This window comes from Sturnus vulgaris, chromosome 1 (assembly GCF_052056855.1).
Source record: "Sturnus vulgaris isolate bStuVul1 chromosome 1, bStuVul1.hap1, whole genome shotgun sequence".
In the NCBI taxonomy this organism is placed as follows: domain Eukaryota; kingdom Metazoa; phylum Chordata; class Aves; order Passeriformes; family Sturnidae; genus Sturnus; species Sturnus vulgaris.
Genome location: NC_142243.1, coordinates 28,037,427 through 28,054,650, shown reverse-complemented (window position 1 = coordinate 28,054,650; position 17,224 = coordinate 28,037,427). Strand labels below are relative to the sequence as shown.

Below are 17,224 nucleotides of genomic sequence, written 5' to 3'. Positions count from 1 at the left end.
ATTTCCCATTTCTCTTTGCTATTGCAGCATCTCAGGTCATGGCTTCAGAATTTTTATATGATAGTTATGACCCTGCTATTAAAATACTCAGTTATTGCTCAGGCAGAACTGTGGAAGTCCAAGCAAGCTTTATCTGGGGCAGATATTACAGGAGGAGGCCTGAGTTGTATAAGAAGAAATAGTTCACCTGTAAGAAATATTATTATTTTTAACTTTTCTGTGTGTTGCTGAATGAGCCTTTTATACTACAGAGCTCTGTTAAGATTCTGGTTATTGTTTGTAAGTAAGTGCTTGTGTTTTTATTAATAGGTGTAGAAAAATCAGTAACTGGTGCCTCAGAATGCCTGCTTTTTCTGTACATTTGACTGCCAAAACAGAATTAATGTATGTTGTTCTTAAGGAAAAATATATTTTTGAACATGTTTTAATCTTGTGAAGAGATAAGATTTTATCCATGTCTTTATCTTTTTACAGAACTCTTTCAAGATCTGAGCCAATTACAGGAGACATGGCTTGCAGAAGGTAAGGGAAAAAACTGCTTGTAAAAAGAGGAAAAACAACTCTGGAGAGGGAAAAAAAAGTCCTGAACTTGCTGTCTTAATGTTCAGCCCAATTAATTGAGCTCTAAAAGAGCCACCTCATGTGTCATGCATACATTAGAGCCTCTGATGAGTTTGTCTTTGGGGACTCTGGGGCTGCTCTACCCAGTGTCATCACAAATTACCAGGAGAAATTGCTTCCAGCTCACAATCACATCTGCTTTTGGCAAGAACTAATGCACCAAGACTTCAAGTTCTAAGCCTCTGTTCAGATTTTAATTGCAATTGATCAGGTTTATATTATTGTACCTCGAGAGACTACATACAGCCAGAACTGGGCTTGCTGTTTCCTTTTCAGCAGCACATATAATTATTTGGTGTTCTGGTGGAGTACTTTTCTGATGGCAGAAATTAGTTTCTCTGGGTTCATCGGGACGGGATGCTTCAAGATTTAAGTGCAAGTGTCTTCTTTCCACCTTGTTCACAACACAGAACATTAGGTGTGTATGAAATACTTAACCAGTACTTTTTCTTTCTTTCTTTTTTATTTTTTTTTTCCAGAAACCTTTAAATATTTTGCATGTTATTTTTGTCTTTGTGTTTGTAGTCGTGAGTTTGTGTACCGGGTGATTCGAAAACTAACATCGGTCTGTTTTACACATGCATGTTCTTTTAAGTATTTCAAATAATCTCGCAGAGCACATTCTAGTGAAGGGTTTAAGAACAATAATGTACAAATCTGAATTTCGAATAGTTGAGAGATTCATTTAACAGTAACAAAAATGTGCTGCTGCATGAGGAGAACTTTAACAAGTTGCAAGGTATCTTTTTGCTTGTTCAAGTCTATTTGTTTTCAGCAACATTTTCTGTTTTTTTTTTTCTCTTTGATATTTGCAGTACTATTTATTTGAAGCTTAAAGATTTTTGTGCATTATCTGTTCTTAATATTTCTGGTCAATTTTAAATGTAAACTTCTGCATCTGAAATAGACATAAATTTGATGCAAGTTAAAATAATCTCTCCAGATTCATCCTGATTTAAATGAATGTGAGTATTCACATATGTTTAATTTTTTTTCTTGTATAGAACTAGGCACAGCTGTTTATAGAAGAGATGTTCTGTGGGGTTTTTTTGTTGTTGTTGTTCTGTTTTTTGTTTTGTTTTTGTTTTAAAGGAGAGATGTTGAGGTGAAATTCTTGCTGTTGGTGTTCATAGAAAGGGGAATATTGCTGATGACTACTTGCTTATGCCCTGATTCTGTTTTAACAGCTTTTTGTGTAGTTTCTTTATCTGTAAGTTAGTTGTGAGGTATTGTTTATTTTGATGACATTTTTATTCTGTTAGTATTAGTTTTAATATGGGATTATTCTGTTCATAATCAAAAACCCCTCCTGAAATTAATGGAAGAGAGGATATATTTTTATGAACTAATACAATTCTTTCCTAATAATTGAAAACAGTATGTCCTGTACTAAGATCTTTTTTGTAGTATAATGGTCAGATGCAACTGTAGCTCTCTCCCTGTGGTAATTTTCCTAAGGAACTCTTTATATTGTATCATCTCATTCATGTTAGCAAATCAGAAACATGTTAAAATGCTATTCAAAAGATACTAATTTTTAATTCAAAGGTTAACTTTCAGTTTGATTTTTTCACTAGTGTGGATGGTTTTGTTTCTGAAAAATGATTAAATTTTTTCAATCTTAAGTCAAAATAAATACAGGCAGATTCATAATGCATGTGCAGATAATAATGGAAGTTTGAAAAATAATGCAGAATTTAAAACTAACTTGATAATTTCCATAGGTAAATTAATGTAATAGCAGTTTTTATTCTGAAGGCACTGCTTATTTTAGATTTGAATAGCTTGTTTGAGAGTCTTTTTACCTCTGTATCAGAGTGTATTTTACTGAATAAATTTAGATAGGTTTTGAGAGAGAAGGTGTCTAGTCCCATGTCAGCTGGGTTGAATAACCTTTATAAAGGCAGATAAAATAATCTGTGAAATATTGAAAAATGGAAAAAAACCCGTTACTTTTTACCTAGCAGAAAGTAATAAAGCAAAGTAATGCTATTTGTCCACAGTATATTGCAACTTAATATTGCAGGTTTTTCAATGCTCTAGAAATACTTTAAGAAATCTCTGTTTCGGGCCATGCCATGGTTTGAGCTGTTTCATGAGCCTCAAACTTTGCACAGTTTTCTGAAGGCTAAACTAAAACTGAAATAAAAAGTTAAGGTGACAACACTAAATATTGAGCTATTATCTTGATGCCAAAGTTTTATGAAAAAACCGCAACTTAACAACTTCTGTTAGTCTTTATAAAATACCAGTGTGTGAGGACATTGTAGCTCTGCTCAAATGTCTATATGGATGAGTTTAGCCAGGAAACAGATTTTGAAATCAGACTTGTTTACCCATTGCTAGATGTGTCCATTTATGTTCTTCTGGACCTTCCTAGGCTAGAAGTCTGCCAATTTGGCAGCATCAGTACTGTTTACATATTTCTTTTCTTAATGCTCTGGAGCCAGGGAAATGACCATGAAATTTTAAAACATCTTGACCCTTTTCAAGAAAAGCAGTGGCAGCTGACCAGGTTTCTCCCACTAGTTCAGATCCCCACTGGGGAGTAACCAGGTCAAAAACCTACTTATTAGTTAGGAGAAGAAAGTGAGTTGCATTTTATGACACACAAAAATAATCCTTATGGATTTTTCTTTGTTTTGCTTTTCGTGAAGCTGTCCTTACTGCATCACGTACTTTAGCCTGAAGATTTTTACAGTTAGTGTCACCTGTGACAAGTTGGTGGTAAACAAGTAAACAGAAAAGAAATGTATTATTTTCCTCTTGGAAATGGTGGGAGGCTCACTTGCATTAAAGTATTAATCCAAATGTAAACAATTCAGTAACCTGTTTAATATTTTATTACTACATAATTAACAAGCTGAATACTACTTACAGAGAGCTTACAAATGTATTCCACTACCTCCATAGTAGATTTTTATGGAAATGAGTTTTGCTTCTTACTCTGTATAGAATTATGTATGTAAGAAAGACCCTGAATTATTTTGATGTAAAACTTACTCTGAATAAGGTTGCCTTGTGTCAACTGTTAGGTAAGACAGAAGGTAGAGTATAACAGTTTTCCCATGCTAGAAATTGAAAATGGGAAGCCTTTAATAATTTTTTCAACCTTGAAATAGTTAAAGTTGCCTCTTGCTAACCAAGACAAATATTACTTGGATTTTATCTTTTATGTTATATTTAAATGACTCAGTGGCAACATTTTGGCATGATAATACTATAAAATGACTTTATCGATTCCATATATTTGGAATCAGATTGGTTCTGTCAGGTAGCAATTATTTGAAAAAGGTGGTTAAAATATTAATCTAATGTTATCTTGTCGTGGTAGCTCTTCCTACTTATGGTGGAACAAAATGAAGAGAGAACAAATTGTTAGTGAGTGAGTGTCTCCTTTCTGTCGAGAAATCATTTGGTTTTGGGGAATAGTAGATTAACAAAAAAACCCTCAAATTTTGAAAAAATATTATTTAGATACTAATTTCTCCTACAGCTTGTTCCAGATACATAAAAGGTATCCCAAGCAAAGACAAATAATAAATTTATGCATTAGATCTATTTCTCAGAGCAATAGATAATAAGCTTCTCAAATAGTAATATACTAAAAAAACCCCACAAACAACATTCTTTGTGTGATTTGAAAAACATACAAAAAGATTAAGTAAACAAAAAGTGGTTTGGAATAACAGCTACAGGTAACGGGATCGTGCCTCTACCTCAACTCAGCTAAATTGAGTGGATGGCTTCTTCAGGCTACTGGTATTCAGAAGCCGCTTCTTAGTATCTGAAAGTAAGTCATTCCTCTCAAATAATTATCGGCCAGCTTTGGAATGAGCTTGAGGAAATAACTTTCTTCCCTCTGTTCTCCTAATGTGAAGGTCCCACCAGTGTTGCAGTGATTTCTAAGTGAGTGTTGACTTGTAGTTTATTTCTTGAATGAGGAGGTGTGAAACGGAATAGTTTCTAGGTCTTGAAGAATTGCTTTTAATAAAAGAGAGTACTGGATCTTTAAATATTAGTCTAGTTAGAGTGGCTTTGTTTAATTGGCTAACTAGCTTTTTTTCTGCCAAAAAGTTGTAAAATTTAGCCAGTGTAAGGCAGATGGCACGTAGCCACATTCAAGAACTATCCACATTTTATAGGAGCAATAGGAGTCAAGAAATAGTAATTTAATACCTCCATGACTGAAATCTGCCTAACAGGAACAAACACTCTTAAAAGCAGTGAAAACACTTTCAGTTTGTAGTGTAGAGAATATCTTCTTCTTTTTTTTTTTTTTTTTTTTTGTGGACTCTAGTGATCTGATAGATTTGATTTTCTAATACTCACAAATCATGATCATAAATATCTGCATAAAAAAAAGATTAGTTAGATTTAAAAGGTTAGATTAGGTAAAATGGGAGGGAAAGCGATGTTATTTAAAAAAATAAAAAAAAACCATCAAAAATCCACAAGTCTGAAAGTCTTGTGTAATAATAAACTTTTTCACGTTTTACTTGTTTGCTAGAAAAGTAAATGATTTTGCTCAAAATCATACTTTTCAAAAGCATAGAGGGGTTTGCTAGCCATGAGGCGAAATATTAAATGTGAGTACTCCTTTTAAAGCTAATTTTTTTTCACATTTTAGTATAACAGCAAATGAAGAACAGATTCTGTGAACCCATCTTCATATTCCTAGGGATTATTCACATAAGGAAGAATTTTGAGATCTGGAGCTAGTTTTGAAGTGCATTTAAGTTTATTAGTCAGAGCATCTCACGTTATGTAAAAAGGGTTTGAGGTTGTTTTGACAGCAAATCCAGCTCTTATGGGAAATAATATTTTTTACCATCTTGAAATTTATCACTGTTTTGCCTTCCTAATGCTTCTTCTTTGTTAGAAACAGTTGTTCCTGTGGAAAAAGAACAGCCACCAACCAACACCCCCCCACCCCAACTCTTGTAGGAATACTTACAATTTAGCCAATCTTTCAGATATTCAGAAATGACAATGAATCAAAGAAAACTCAATAGATCCATTACTGTTGAGGCCCGAAATCTTATTTTAGCTGAGGCCAAAATACTACTTCTCATATAGAATTTCCTGTCAATTTCAATTTCTTTTGCCACTTTGAATAAATGATGGATATTTTAAAACTAATTGCTCTTAGCTCTAAAAGTGAAGCATGAGGTCAGAGCACACAGTACCGCAGGAAGTGTTCTGCTACCCAAAATAAAGTTTTAAGTGAAGCATTTTCAGCTTCTTGTTTTTCTGGACAGTTTCCAGGGTTTTTTTAATAGGAACACCTTTCTCTGGAGTGCAGCTGAGCTTTTGGAAGCAGTTTGTGAGTGGGAGAAGGAAGAGTTAAGTTTAAGCCCTTTATAGTTTGCTTAACTTTTCATTTATTTAACGTTCCTCAGCAGGTCTGTGCTGCATCTTGAGACAAAGCAGTGAAATCACTGTGTTTATGCCTAAAGTTCAAGTTTACTTTGCTGTAGCTTTCTGGAAGGGTGTGACATGAAAAGCTTGTGGTTGGGGCCACATGGTTCATGCTGGACTGTGTTTTTGTGAATGGAGGCAGAACTCCAGTTCTGACTGCTTGTCTTGAGGAATTGCTTCGGAGATCAGCTGTCTCATTCACTGGCAGAAAGAATGACTCATACATCTTCTGCCTTGTTTGGCTCCAGGTCATTGTTACAGTGGATAGAGCTGGTTTTAATTAAATATTAACTCCTTTTGTCCTGGATGCTTGTTAATGGGGACTTTTTGTTTACTTGCAATGAAAGCAAGCTAACTGGCCCGAGTTCTAAACTTTTTTTTTCCACCAAATTCTTTCCCTTTGCAAAATGAGCCGTCAGTTCAGCCTTTCAAAGAGTGTTTAAAGCTCTAAAAACTACAAACAAGTATTAAGTATTTTTGTGCTGTGAATGTTTGCATAGCTCAGTAGGTAGTGAAACTGTAAAACCTAAACTGATAACATCTTCAAGATCATCATTAACGTTTCTGCATGCTTTCTAAATCCTCTTGAGACATTATAGCTATAGTCAGAAGAAAAAAAACCCCAACTTTTGGTAATATTCTAGGCTGACTTGGATAGTTTATGCTGCAGATGTTGTCTGCTTCAGGAGTCTGAGACTTGATGGCTCTGAATGTGGAATGAACTAATGTAGCTGCTTCTGCTATAAGCAGTAAAAGCCACGTGCTTAATATCCTTCAAAACCTTTTATTAGTCTTTCGGAATATACTTGCCTTCTCAAACCTCCATAATTAAGTAGCTCAAGGAAATGTTCTCATTCAGATGGGGGATCATTTCAGATATCTTTTTTCAATTTCCCTCTGAATGGCAAAGTTAAAAAAAAAAGGTTTTGGTGATTTATGCATTGTGTCTTTTGTATGTTAACAGAAGCTTTTATGGCAGCTTTGCTAAGTTGCAGTATTTGTGAATAAAAGAGGAAATGAATGGCCTATGTATATAAATGTGTAGACAGTTGTGACACTGCAAGTTACATTTTCCTTTCAGATATTCATGTCAAAGTGTCTTTACCTGTCTATTTAATTTGCTGCAAAATCTACCTGTAGTTATCCAAAATCCAGGTACAAAAGCCCTCTTCTGCTTGAGTAATGGGATGATGTATCCCAATGATACAGCATCTCACAGCGAGATGCTGGTGGAAGGAGTCTCTATGACAATGAGTGCTTGCATTTCAGCAGTATGATCATGTGCAAGTTTCAGTTCTGCTTGTCTAAGAATAATACCAGATTAAGTGAAGAAACAATTTAAGTTCTCCTTTCCACCAGTTAGCAGGTCCTTTTAATTTCTCTGTATAGTCTTGTGGGCTCATTTGTAAGGTACTGATGCTGCTAAATTTACAATCCAGTTGGAAATGCATGTTCCTTGTTTGAATGTTTTGGATGCTGTTATTTGTTTTGTTTATATTTAGCAGGGTTTTAAACACTTCTTTACTTGCTGTGTTCCTTTCTCTACAGAGGCTTTTAAGGCTATGTTAATATTGCATTTAAACTAAATTTTGACAGCATAGTCTCCACCTGTTTCTAGAGTACTGATAAAGCGATGTGCTCTGTCTCTATTAAATATGCCCTCATAAATTTTGGGGATCCATGAATGAAGTACATTATTCTTGTTTATTCCGTAAACAAGAGCAAATCAGGGGTAATGGCAGTAATGTAGTGGTTTCCATGACACTTCAACCAGATATAGTTTATTTTTTTCTTACTCTATGGCTGGAAAAAAAAAGGACCTTCCTTACTGATATATACATAAATCTCTACAACAGATTTTTTTCTGGACTAAGTCAAATTAAACTGATAAAAGCAGAATGAAGCACTGGTGAAGGTGTCCAGTGCACAGAGGATGCTCTCTGGAAAGTTATATGAGATTTCTATCCCTGTTCTGCAACCACTAAATGTAGCCTCTTTATTTAAACAGAAGGGGGTTTTGTTTTCTTTTAGGCTTTTAAAGATATCCTAGATTCACAAATTTATATATATATTTCTACATATACATGTAAATATAAAATGCAGGTGCATGTTAAAAAAATGAATTCTGCTAGCCTCCTTGCTGCGTTTGAAAATGATAAGTGACTTAAGAAAAATGTGTGGGATGTATCTTCTAAACAAGAAGTTACTTGACTCAATTACGTTAACTCTGAATGTGCTCGCAGATGCTTCCAAAACAAGTGGAAGTATAAGAAATCTTAGGAACTGATTTTTAAGCAGAAGACCTTGATTTCATAATCAGATTTTTCTGTGACAGTCAAATAGTTGGCATTTTTGTAAGGGAAATGCCGAACATTCACGTGTAGTCAATTTCTGAAATGTCAGAAATTGCGGAGTGTTAGTATTTGGGCTCACCCTGTCCCTGAGTTCATTCTTGGTAAAACTTTTGTGGTTTCTCTGGAAGAAAGAGAAATTGGATGCATCAACAGACTGAAAATATTTTTCAGTAGTGTTTTATACAGCTTCAAACTTTGAGGAGCCAATATGTCCTCAGAGGTACTTGTTTATTCTAAAAGGATGGGTTACTGTCAGGTTTGATTTTGTTCGGTATTTTTTTTAATTAGAAACCCAAACAACAAAGCAATAGTGGCTATGCTTTTTTTATCAAAGTAAGGCTAATTACACTTAGTGTATTTATCCAACTCATACTTCTTTTCAAATCTGCATTTATACATTTCCAAAGTCATTTGTTTTAAGGGGTATTTGCTGCAGTTAAGACAGTAGGATTTGAAATTTATTTTAAAACTCAGAGCAAATAATTTTTCAGTATTATGAGCCTGATTCTGAACTCTTTACCCAGGAAAAAAAACTTCCAGTTAAGTCATTAGAAATATTTCCTGAGTAAAGGAGTGGAGATCTGGTCCATGAAGAGCACTGTAGTGCACATTCAAAATAATTGTGAGTAATTTTAATTAAATGTATATTTTTAATTCAAACAAATTATATTAAAACTAGTAGAAATTGCACATATATAATGGGGAATATGCACTTCCTATACTAGAAAATGTTCTGAAGGGCATTAAAGTCACATTTTATCATTCAATGTATTTGAGAACATTTGATAGTCACAGTTTTGATAAGTGATTATATAAGCAGCATTTACCTTTCAAATCTTGTTCGGTAACCAGATCACGGCAGATGTTAACTTTTAATTAAGATCATGTGAATTATTTGCTTGTCTTTGGACAAGAACTGGGGAAAGTATTTTTAAACAATAATTTTATGCAACTTTGCTGTGGCGATTCCAGTTAGCGTGTATGCTGAGGAAAAGATGACAAAGTTAGAGAAGATAAGCTGAATCTCTCTCGCCATGTACCAGAAGCAGTCATGCTCCGAGGACGCCGTTTCTCTGTGTAATGTTCTGCAGTTATTTGAATGTATTCATCTATAATAAACGTTTAGTGCTATTTCAGCTTAAATGGTTTAAATGAGTTTACCACGCAGTTTGAGAGATGGCTAATGTCTTAGATATACAACGGAAAGGAAATGTGGTACCAGAGGAGCAAAATTATCTATCAGCAGACCGTGAAATGATTGTATTTAATAGCTCAGGTTTGTGATGGAAGTTTCCTAAAAGCAAAGACAATCTTACAAAAGGCAAATGGATATTAATTGTGATTTTTACTTTAAGTAAATCTTTTTCGATGTCTGAAATGTTGTCATGAAACCAGGAATTCTGTGGTCTGGTAATATAGTTATTTTTGAATATTTAAAACAATAACAGAAAATCCCTACTGTATTGGCTGACTGCCACGAACAATTGGAATCACTTCTAAGTAAGCTGAAGGTGTGGTAGTTTCAGGTTAAAGAAGAATTAGTTTTAATCAGCGAGATTTGGTTTATGTGGACTAATGTGCAGATATTTTGAAAATGGGCACTAATGAGTTTTGCCAGGGGTATGGTAGGTCCAGACCCTGGTACAGGGAGTGAGGCAGGGCCAGTGAGCCCCCATGTCCTCCCATTCCCATTGCCCTGTGCTGGGGCTTCTGTGGACTCACCCTGCACCACACAGCTTCACCCCAGGGTTCATCTGATATTAAAATGATGCGCTTGCCTGATTTTCATACTCAACAATGAAGAAACAAAAAATTACAATTTAAAATTTGACTGTGCTTTAAATTAAGCACAAGAGTCTTTATTTACGCTTTAATGGCTTCTTTTAATTCTTGTTTCTTGTTTTTTGTTTTGTTTTTGTTTTCCTTTCTTCAGCTCAGGTACCTGACAATGACGAGCAGTTTGTGCCAGACTATCAGGCTGAAAGTTGTAAGTATACAACAAATCATCACTTTCTTAAAATATGTATATTTGTATATTTATATCTGTGTCTTCATATTTGTTATTTATTTTGTCATCTGTGGTCATGTGATAGTTCCTTTTGCTGATCAGTGACATCAGTGTGATGAGTAGATAAAGCAAGTGGCATTTTGATGTGCAGCCAAAATAACTTGTTTGGGCTGAAGGTAGAACCTTGAGCACTGGGCCCTTTCCTGTGATTTCCACCCACAGCCCCAGGGAAGCATGGAGAAACTTAGGTTGTGGAGGTGGAAGGAGTTTCTTTGTCTGTAGAGTGTGCAGAGGAGCTTTTTAGCCAGTACGTGTCAGATTCTGTGGGACATAGGATGCATCTCTGCTGAGCAGAAGTCAGGCTGCTCAACACATTTTGTGAACTAATAAATAAATAAAATTCTCCATATAAACAATCAAATGCAGCCACAACTGAAGCATTTTTAAGTTGTCTTAGCATGTGGCATTTTCTTGCTCAAATAATATTTTCCTTTGAGTTAATTGGTGCAAACAGGAGTTATGTTAAGCTGGGTGCTTCGCATTGTTTTCTGCTTTATTAACAAGAGCCTAAACTTATTTTTATCAGCCTGTACCCCTTAAGTCTGGCCTTTCCCTATTAAAATGCTCCTATTCTGTTAAATGCTGGCTCCCTTTTTCTGTACCCGCTGTTGTCTGGAATTGAGTGATTGCAAGGACATAGCATGAGGAACATCTAACAGTCACAGACTTCTTGGAGCTTCTTTATGCAGTTTTCTTCTTCATGGCAAGGCTTTTCCCTGTCATTAGAGGCTTCTTCTAAACAGTGTCTGCTGATTGTAGCAGAGCACATGGTAGCTTTTCCATTTTGCTAAATAACTAAATAGTTTATCCTATTGGAGTGAATTACTGCAGTTTACTAAACCAGATAGCTGTTAAACACGGCATTCATGTACTGAAATATTAAGATTAATATAGAGAGATTAGGAAGAATTGCATTAAAATAGTCTTTAACCCAAAAAACAAATTCACACTTACTGAATTTTCCTATAAATCTTTTAGATTATTTTTTTCTAGTTATTAAAAAGGTGTTTTAAGTAGAATTTATTGAGAGTATTCATAACAGCATTTTGTAAGGCAAAAAAAAAGCCTACACTCTTTTTTTAATCCCCTGGAACTGTTGCTGTGCAGGATAGTATCCATGCACAGCAACAATTCAGATTAGTTTTTCTCTCAAAGTTCTTGTACATATGTTAACCAACAAAATCATGGTCACTTTTAAACTTTGAAAATTGCCTTTTATAACAGAGGTTGGTTTTTTTTTACTTCTGTCTTCAAAGACCTTTCTTTAAAATTAAATTGAAATATGAAAGACAAAACCATCCATAAATTGAAAATCAGATATGTTACTTTACATATGGATCTGCTTCCAAATATAGTCATTCATGCATATACCTTTGTTTAAGAGTACAAAGTTCAACTGGGGCTTCTATTAACCCACAATTATCGTTATACAACAAGTCAATGATTCTTGGAAAATAATTTGTGGACTGTGAATGAAAAGCCCCATTGAAGCTGGCCACTACTTTTAGTGATAAAGAAATCCTCCTAATATGGCTATTTTATTAATGCTGTTGTGTTTCAAAGTTCCTTAGCCACAGCTTACGAAGTATTATCAAAGGAACATTTATTTCTTCATTTCAGTTGGTTTCTTTATCTTAAGTAAAGGTCAGGAGCGCTTCCTGGAGAGTTACTCTGGCAAAGGTTATGGAGTTTCAGACATATGCTTGAATATAATGTATGTAGCTGTGGGCTCTGCAAAACAGGAATGAAGATCAACATAACCAAAGCCATGGGGAAATTACTGTTGCAGAAGTAGCACAATTGTGACTGTTTTCTCTAGTATCCAAGCCTGCCTTCAAACTTTATTATAATGACTTGCTCTATATAGTCTATAACTGTGCAGTACTGAGCCCGTTACTGGCAGCAGTCTGGCAGAAGCACTCGACTTCTTTTTAAAAAAAAATCTACCTAAATTTATTTTGTTTTATTTATTTTAATTTTAATTTTTATTTTTTACTTGGGAGAGAATGGACAAGCTTTCATAGATTTAGTGTTTAGTACATTTCACTGAGCCAAAAATGAGGAAGAACAGAAGTGTAAACCGATGAAGGGGGTCACAGCCACTTTAGTTCAAAGGCATCTAAACTAAGCTGTGCTTTGCGACAGAAATTTCGTTTTTGGAGCTGTGTATAGATAGGAGTGTGTATGTGACGTGCAGAGTGTGTAAAGAAAACGGGAGTGTTCCTGTGAAACTGTTACAATCTGCGGTCCAGGTACAAAAAATAATGACATTTTATTTCTAGCTTCATTGCTTGAGAAAGGGGCTTTAAAGCCAAGACAGATTTGTGCTGTTAAATTGAAAGTTATAATGTTAAACTGAAACATTAAAAGGAGAGTTAAGAAGCTTCGGTAACAGTGGCAGTTCTGGAACAATGTGGTTAAAATTTTCTCGCCTAGAAATTACTAGCTTGGTGATTTGGAGAAGTCAGCTCTTGAAGCAAGATGTGGAAGGTAGTGGAGGAACTGATACTGCCAAGATCATCTGCTATGTCCTAGCACTGATCAGGATTAAATGCCCCTTAAAGTGCTGTGGCTCTTGCGTTTATTTTCTGTAATAATGATTTTAACTAGTGAAACTGCACTGGTATTAGTAACTAGGGGAAACATTTAGTTTAGATTAGATATACAGTCCACTTTATCCACTCAGGGATTTAACTTCAAAGCTAGCTTGAGACCATGAATATTTCAATTATGAGTTGCTATTAAACTTCAATCAGTTTTTGAAAAGCAAACATAATACGTGTATTTATAGTTAGGTGTGGGCTTTAGATATTATGAGTGAGATCAACAGCTAGCATAACTTCATGTGGTATTATTGACGTTATTGGAATTAGGCATATTTCTATTAGTTAAGGATCCAGCATGTCAAGCTTTAAGCTTCAGTTTACCTGTTTAAAAAGTAAAATCTATTTTGTTACTCCTTTATTTCTTCTGGAAAGAGGCCCTTTCTACCATAAGAATCTTAGTAATGCCTGCACTTAGAAACCTTACTTTTTTGTCGTCAAAGCCCCATCTTCTCTTAGCTTTTTATTAAATATTTTTTAACTTGGCATACCTGTCACAAAGAACCTTTTTGTAATTTTGTTTAGAGTGAGTGGAATTTAAAGTAGATAACAACTAGCTTCTTGGCTGAAATTGGAAAAACAAAACACAGTTTGATGTCTTGTGCCTTTCTGTGAGCACCGAAATTCTTGAGTTCTAAGAGAAAAAAATATGTATAAAAATATTTTTTTTGTTTGAAGTTGTACTGGAAAAATATTGCATTGCATATTAAATAGTGTAATTTTCTTACTTTTTCATTTCCATTCTTGCAAGAAATTAAAATTCCCCAGAAGGAGTGAAGGATCACTTCTATATGCTTTTACTCAAAAATTCTGTTTTAGGCAGGTTAGTTTTGCCTCTTTTTGAATCTCTCTATAATGAAGTTCACTTGTTTGCTGAACATTCAAGTAACTTCCTAATGACTATTCTTTAACAATAACATGAAAAGTGGTGTAAAGCAGAGATGTAAAAAATCTGTTTCCTCTAAAAAGGTGAATGTATTGGGGTGGTTTTTTTTTAAACAACGTTCTGTATGTGACACTTTTTCCTAACTGTTTTCCAATTCATAAAACCTAATTAAGCTGTTTTTCCTTCCATATAAAGTCAGTATTCACATTTGGAGAAGGGTGACCTGTGTTAACTTCCTCAGATAAGGTTTCCTATTGTTTCAAGTCCATTTTCATATACTGAGGAGGAGCCAGATCCTGAACTGGTTGTAATCAGTGGCAGGGCTTTCAGATACTGTAGAACAGCAAGGACTTTCCACTCCAGGAGCAAAAATGAATAAAGTGTTCAGTTTGCTCCAAGTCAATAGCTGTTGAGGTGAAGATTACTTGCTCCCATTGTTTGGATGGTTTCTGTGACAGACACAAGAGGAAGTAGGTAGGATTTGCTGATGTTTAAAAGATGTAGTTGGCAAGGAAAACTTGGTATTGTCAACAAAACACTGAATTGTAATGCGACCTAGGTACAGTTGGTTATAAATGGGGATTTACTCTGCACCAAACTAGATTGCCTGGTGTCTTAATAGTATAATCATGGTTTATTTTTTTAATAACAGGTATTTGCATGGATCTACTTTTTCAGATTTTTCTTTTTCTTTTTTTTTTTTTTTCTTTTGGCCTGAAATGTCAGTTATGTATTTAAAATTACTTATAAATTCTAGATTTTGGCTTTTATTTGTTATGGAGTTTCTAATAATGAGGATTAGTCTTGTGCTTCACCTTCTTGATCAGTTTCCTTCCTTCTCGTTTATTTTGTTCCTGTATTGTTTCCGACATCATCACAGCCTTAACTTAACACTGCCAAGGGGTAAATGTTGCTGTTAGCCCACATCTCTTGCTGGCTGTAAAAATCCATGCCTCCCCATGTCTGATTAAACTTTAGGATAGGAAAAATACTTTTTTTTTTGTAGTGATTTTGTCACTGATCTTTCATGACCTTTATTCTTTCTCTTACCTCTTTTTTTTTTTTTTTTTGTTCCTCCAGGTTTAGTAAAGGGGTGCTTTCAATGTAGATGCCAGCAATCTTAAATTATTCAGGGATGTGCTTTTTAGATGCTCTGGCTTCAATCTTTAAAAGCCTGTTAAAGAGAGATTCTTTACATAGGCTTCAGGTAGCTGTATTCTTCTGTCATTTTAACTAATGGTGTAGGATATTCCAAATGCAGTTTAAATGAGGAAAAGTTTTAATATTTATTTCTATATTTGCAGCATGCAAAATAATGATTTTTTTTTGCATTACCAGATAAAAAAAATGCTTTGTTTGTTTTATTTTCTTTCTCTTTCTTTCTGTGATTTAAATTTCAAAAGTGAATTTCAGAATTAGAAGAGCATTTTCTGCTTGCTTTAGTATAGCAAGACGTGGTGAGAAATTGATAGAGGTTAATTTTCCCTTATTTTGACACATTTTGGAGAAGAAACCCCACACAATTAAAGTAGAAAACACCAGAATACTAGGAGTTGTGACAGGTCTACTGAAGTCAAAATGGTATATTTACTGGAATTGTTTTTTGTTTTGATGCAGAATAGTTTAATTTTGCTTCTAGAAAAGATTTTAGTTGACTAAAAAAAAAGTCATTTTTAAAATGTGATGATTCACTTCATAGGCAGCTGGTAGTAATGTCTTGGTAGTGCACAATGTTCTAGAAATTACAGTTGGTAGTGTTTTGGTTGTCTGCGTGTGGCAAGTTGCACACACCAGCATCTTTTCAGGTTGCTTTTTTGAGATTTTTATTTTTTTAAATTTTATTTTGCCTTTATGTTGAGTCTATGTGTCTGGAATAACCTTTTCTTTGAGTGTAGCTCTGCAAGTGTGGTGCTGCAGCAGGCAGTCTGACAAATATCCTGCAAGGTGGTGCTACTTATTCCTGGTGCTGAGCTATTCTCTGGTAGGGCTTTCTGCTGCAGCTGTGTTTTGTTTCTTGCCACTTGTCTTGTAACTACTTCCTTCCATAGGTCAGATGTTGTCAAATACAGAGACATTTGCTTACTTCTTTTAGTGCATGCCCTGTGATGGATTCTTTCTTAAAGGCTGTGAGAGTCGGGACTCTGTGGTTTGTTCCTGCCTTTAGCTTTGCATGACCTTGGGCATGTTGCTTAACATCTTTGTTTCTGGTTTGAAGTAGGCACAGAAATGCATGTGTCACTCTGCTGCGGGATACACAGCTTTCTTAATGATCACTTATCTGGGCATCTCAAAAGCATTTTACAAAGACAGTCCAGTGCAATTGCTGTTGTAAGAGCTGGAGAGGTCATGCTGAGGAGTCGATGCTGACCACCTTATCTCCCTTCATAGTTGCCTTAGATAGCCTTGCTTCTTTCATTGTATCCCTGAGCACTTGTTTCCTTTGTTTAAAGCAGGACTGAAACTGTTACCACCTGTTAACTTTCTTTTTTCTTTTCCTTTTTTTTTTTTTTTTTTAAATTCACATTCCAAAGAAATTAGGATTTGGTGTCTTTCAGAAAACTCATTTTGTGGCTCATTGATGGGCATTAGCCTGTGCTAATAAGGGTTTTGTTTTTTATGTTTTTCCTCTAGAAGATTTTTGGAAGTATTTAAATCTGCCGTATAGTTGTGACTGTAATTGCAAGATTTGATTTTGAAAAAGTTTCACCATGAGGGAGAGTATTGACTGTAAAACCTTTAGCTTGTGATCTTAATAGTGGAGATTTTGTGGGCTTGCTTTGATTTTAATAAGCAATTTCTGTTTATTTGCTTTTCTGCTTGTATTTTTATACTAAATTTCCAGCTTTGAAGGTGGAAAGATATAAGATTCTCCTGGCTTGCAGGAGTGGTAGTGTCTCACAGATTGCATAAATACTGGTGGTGGCAATACCACTGTGAAACAAATTAGAAGACCCCCATCAAGAACATAGCTTTTGATTTTTAAAACTTCTAAAGCGGAAGCTTTCTTTCAGAGTGCCCAGCAGGCTGTGATGTGAATTTTATTGCTTATGGAAAGGTAGCTCTGGGCATCTGCAGAGACAGCAGACACCTCATGCAGCCTGGTTTAACTGCACAGGACCAATCCGAACCTGGTCTCCAGCAGTGGGGGGCATGGGGGAGCCCAGGCAGCTGGACAGGGCTCTTCTTGTGGGGTTTGTGCCTCTGTCTCCCCACTGCCCTTCCACAACCATGTGGCTCAGCCAAGCTGAGTTAGTTTCCTTTCCTTAGAGCC

The 17,224-nt window shown here is 35.1% G+C and overlaps 1 protein-coding gene across 8 annotated transcripts in view; it reads left to right on the top strand.

Moving 5' to 3' along the window:
- Positions 1 to 17,224, top strand: part of ETV1 (ETS variant transcription factor 1) — a 67,032-nt gene that overhangs the window by 3,428 nt on the left and 46,380 nt on the right. For 5 of the 8 annotated variants that reach the window (XM_088162408.1, XM_088162397.1, XM_014894419.2 and 2 more), the window contains exons 4-5: positions 475 to 522; positions 10,330 to 10,383. In XM_088162408.1, the coding sequence (XP_088018534.1) occupies positions 475 to 522; positions 10,330 to 10,383 (102 nt within the window). Of the gene's footprint in view, positions 1 to 474; positions 523 to 616; positions 1,040 to 8,969; positions 9,019 to 10,329; positions 10,384 to 17,224 lie in introns of those variants that run through there. The other 3 variants (XM_088162425.1, XM_014894420.2, XM_014894421.2) reach the window with 3 other exon arrangements.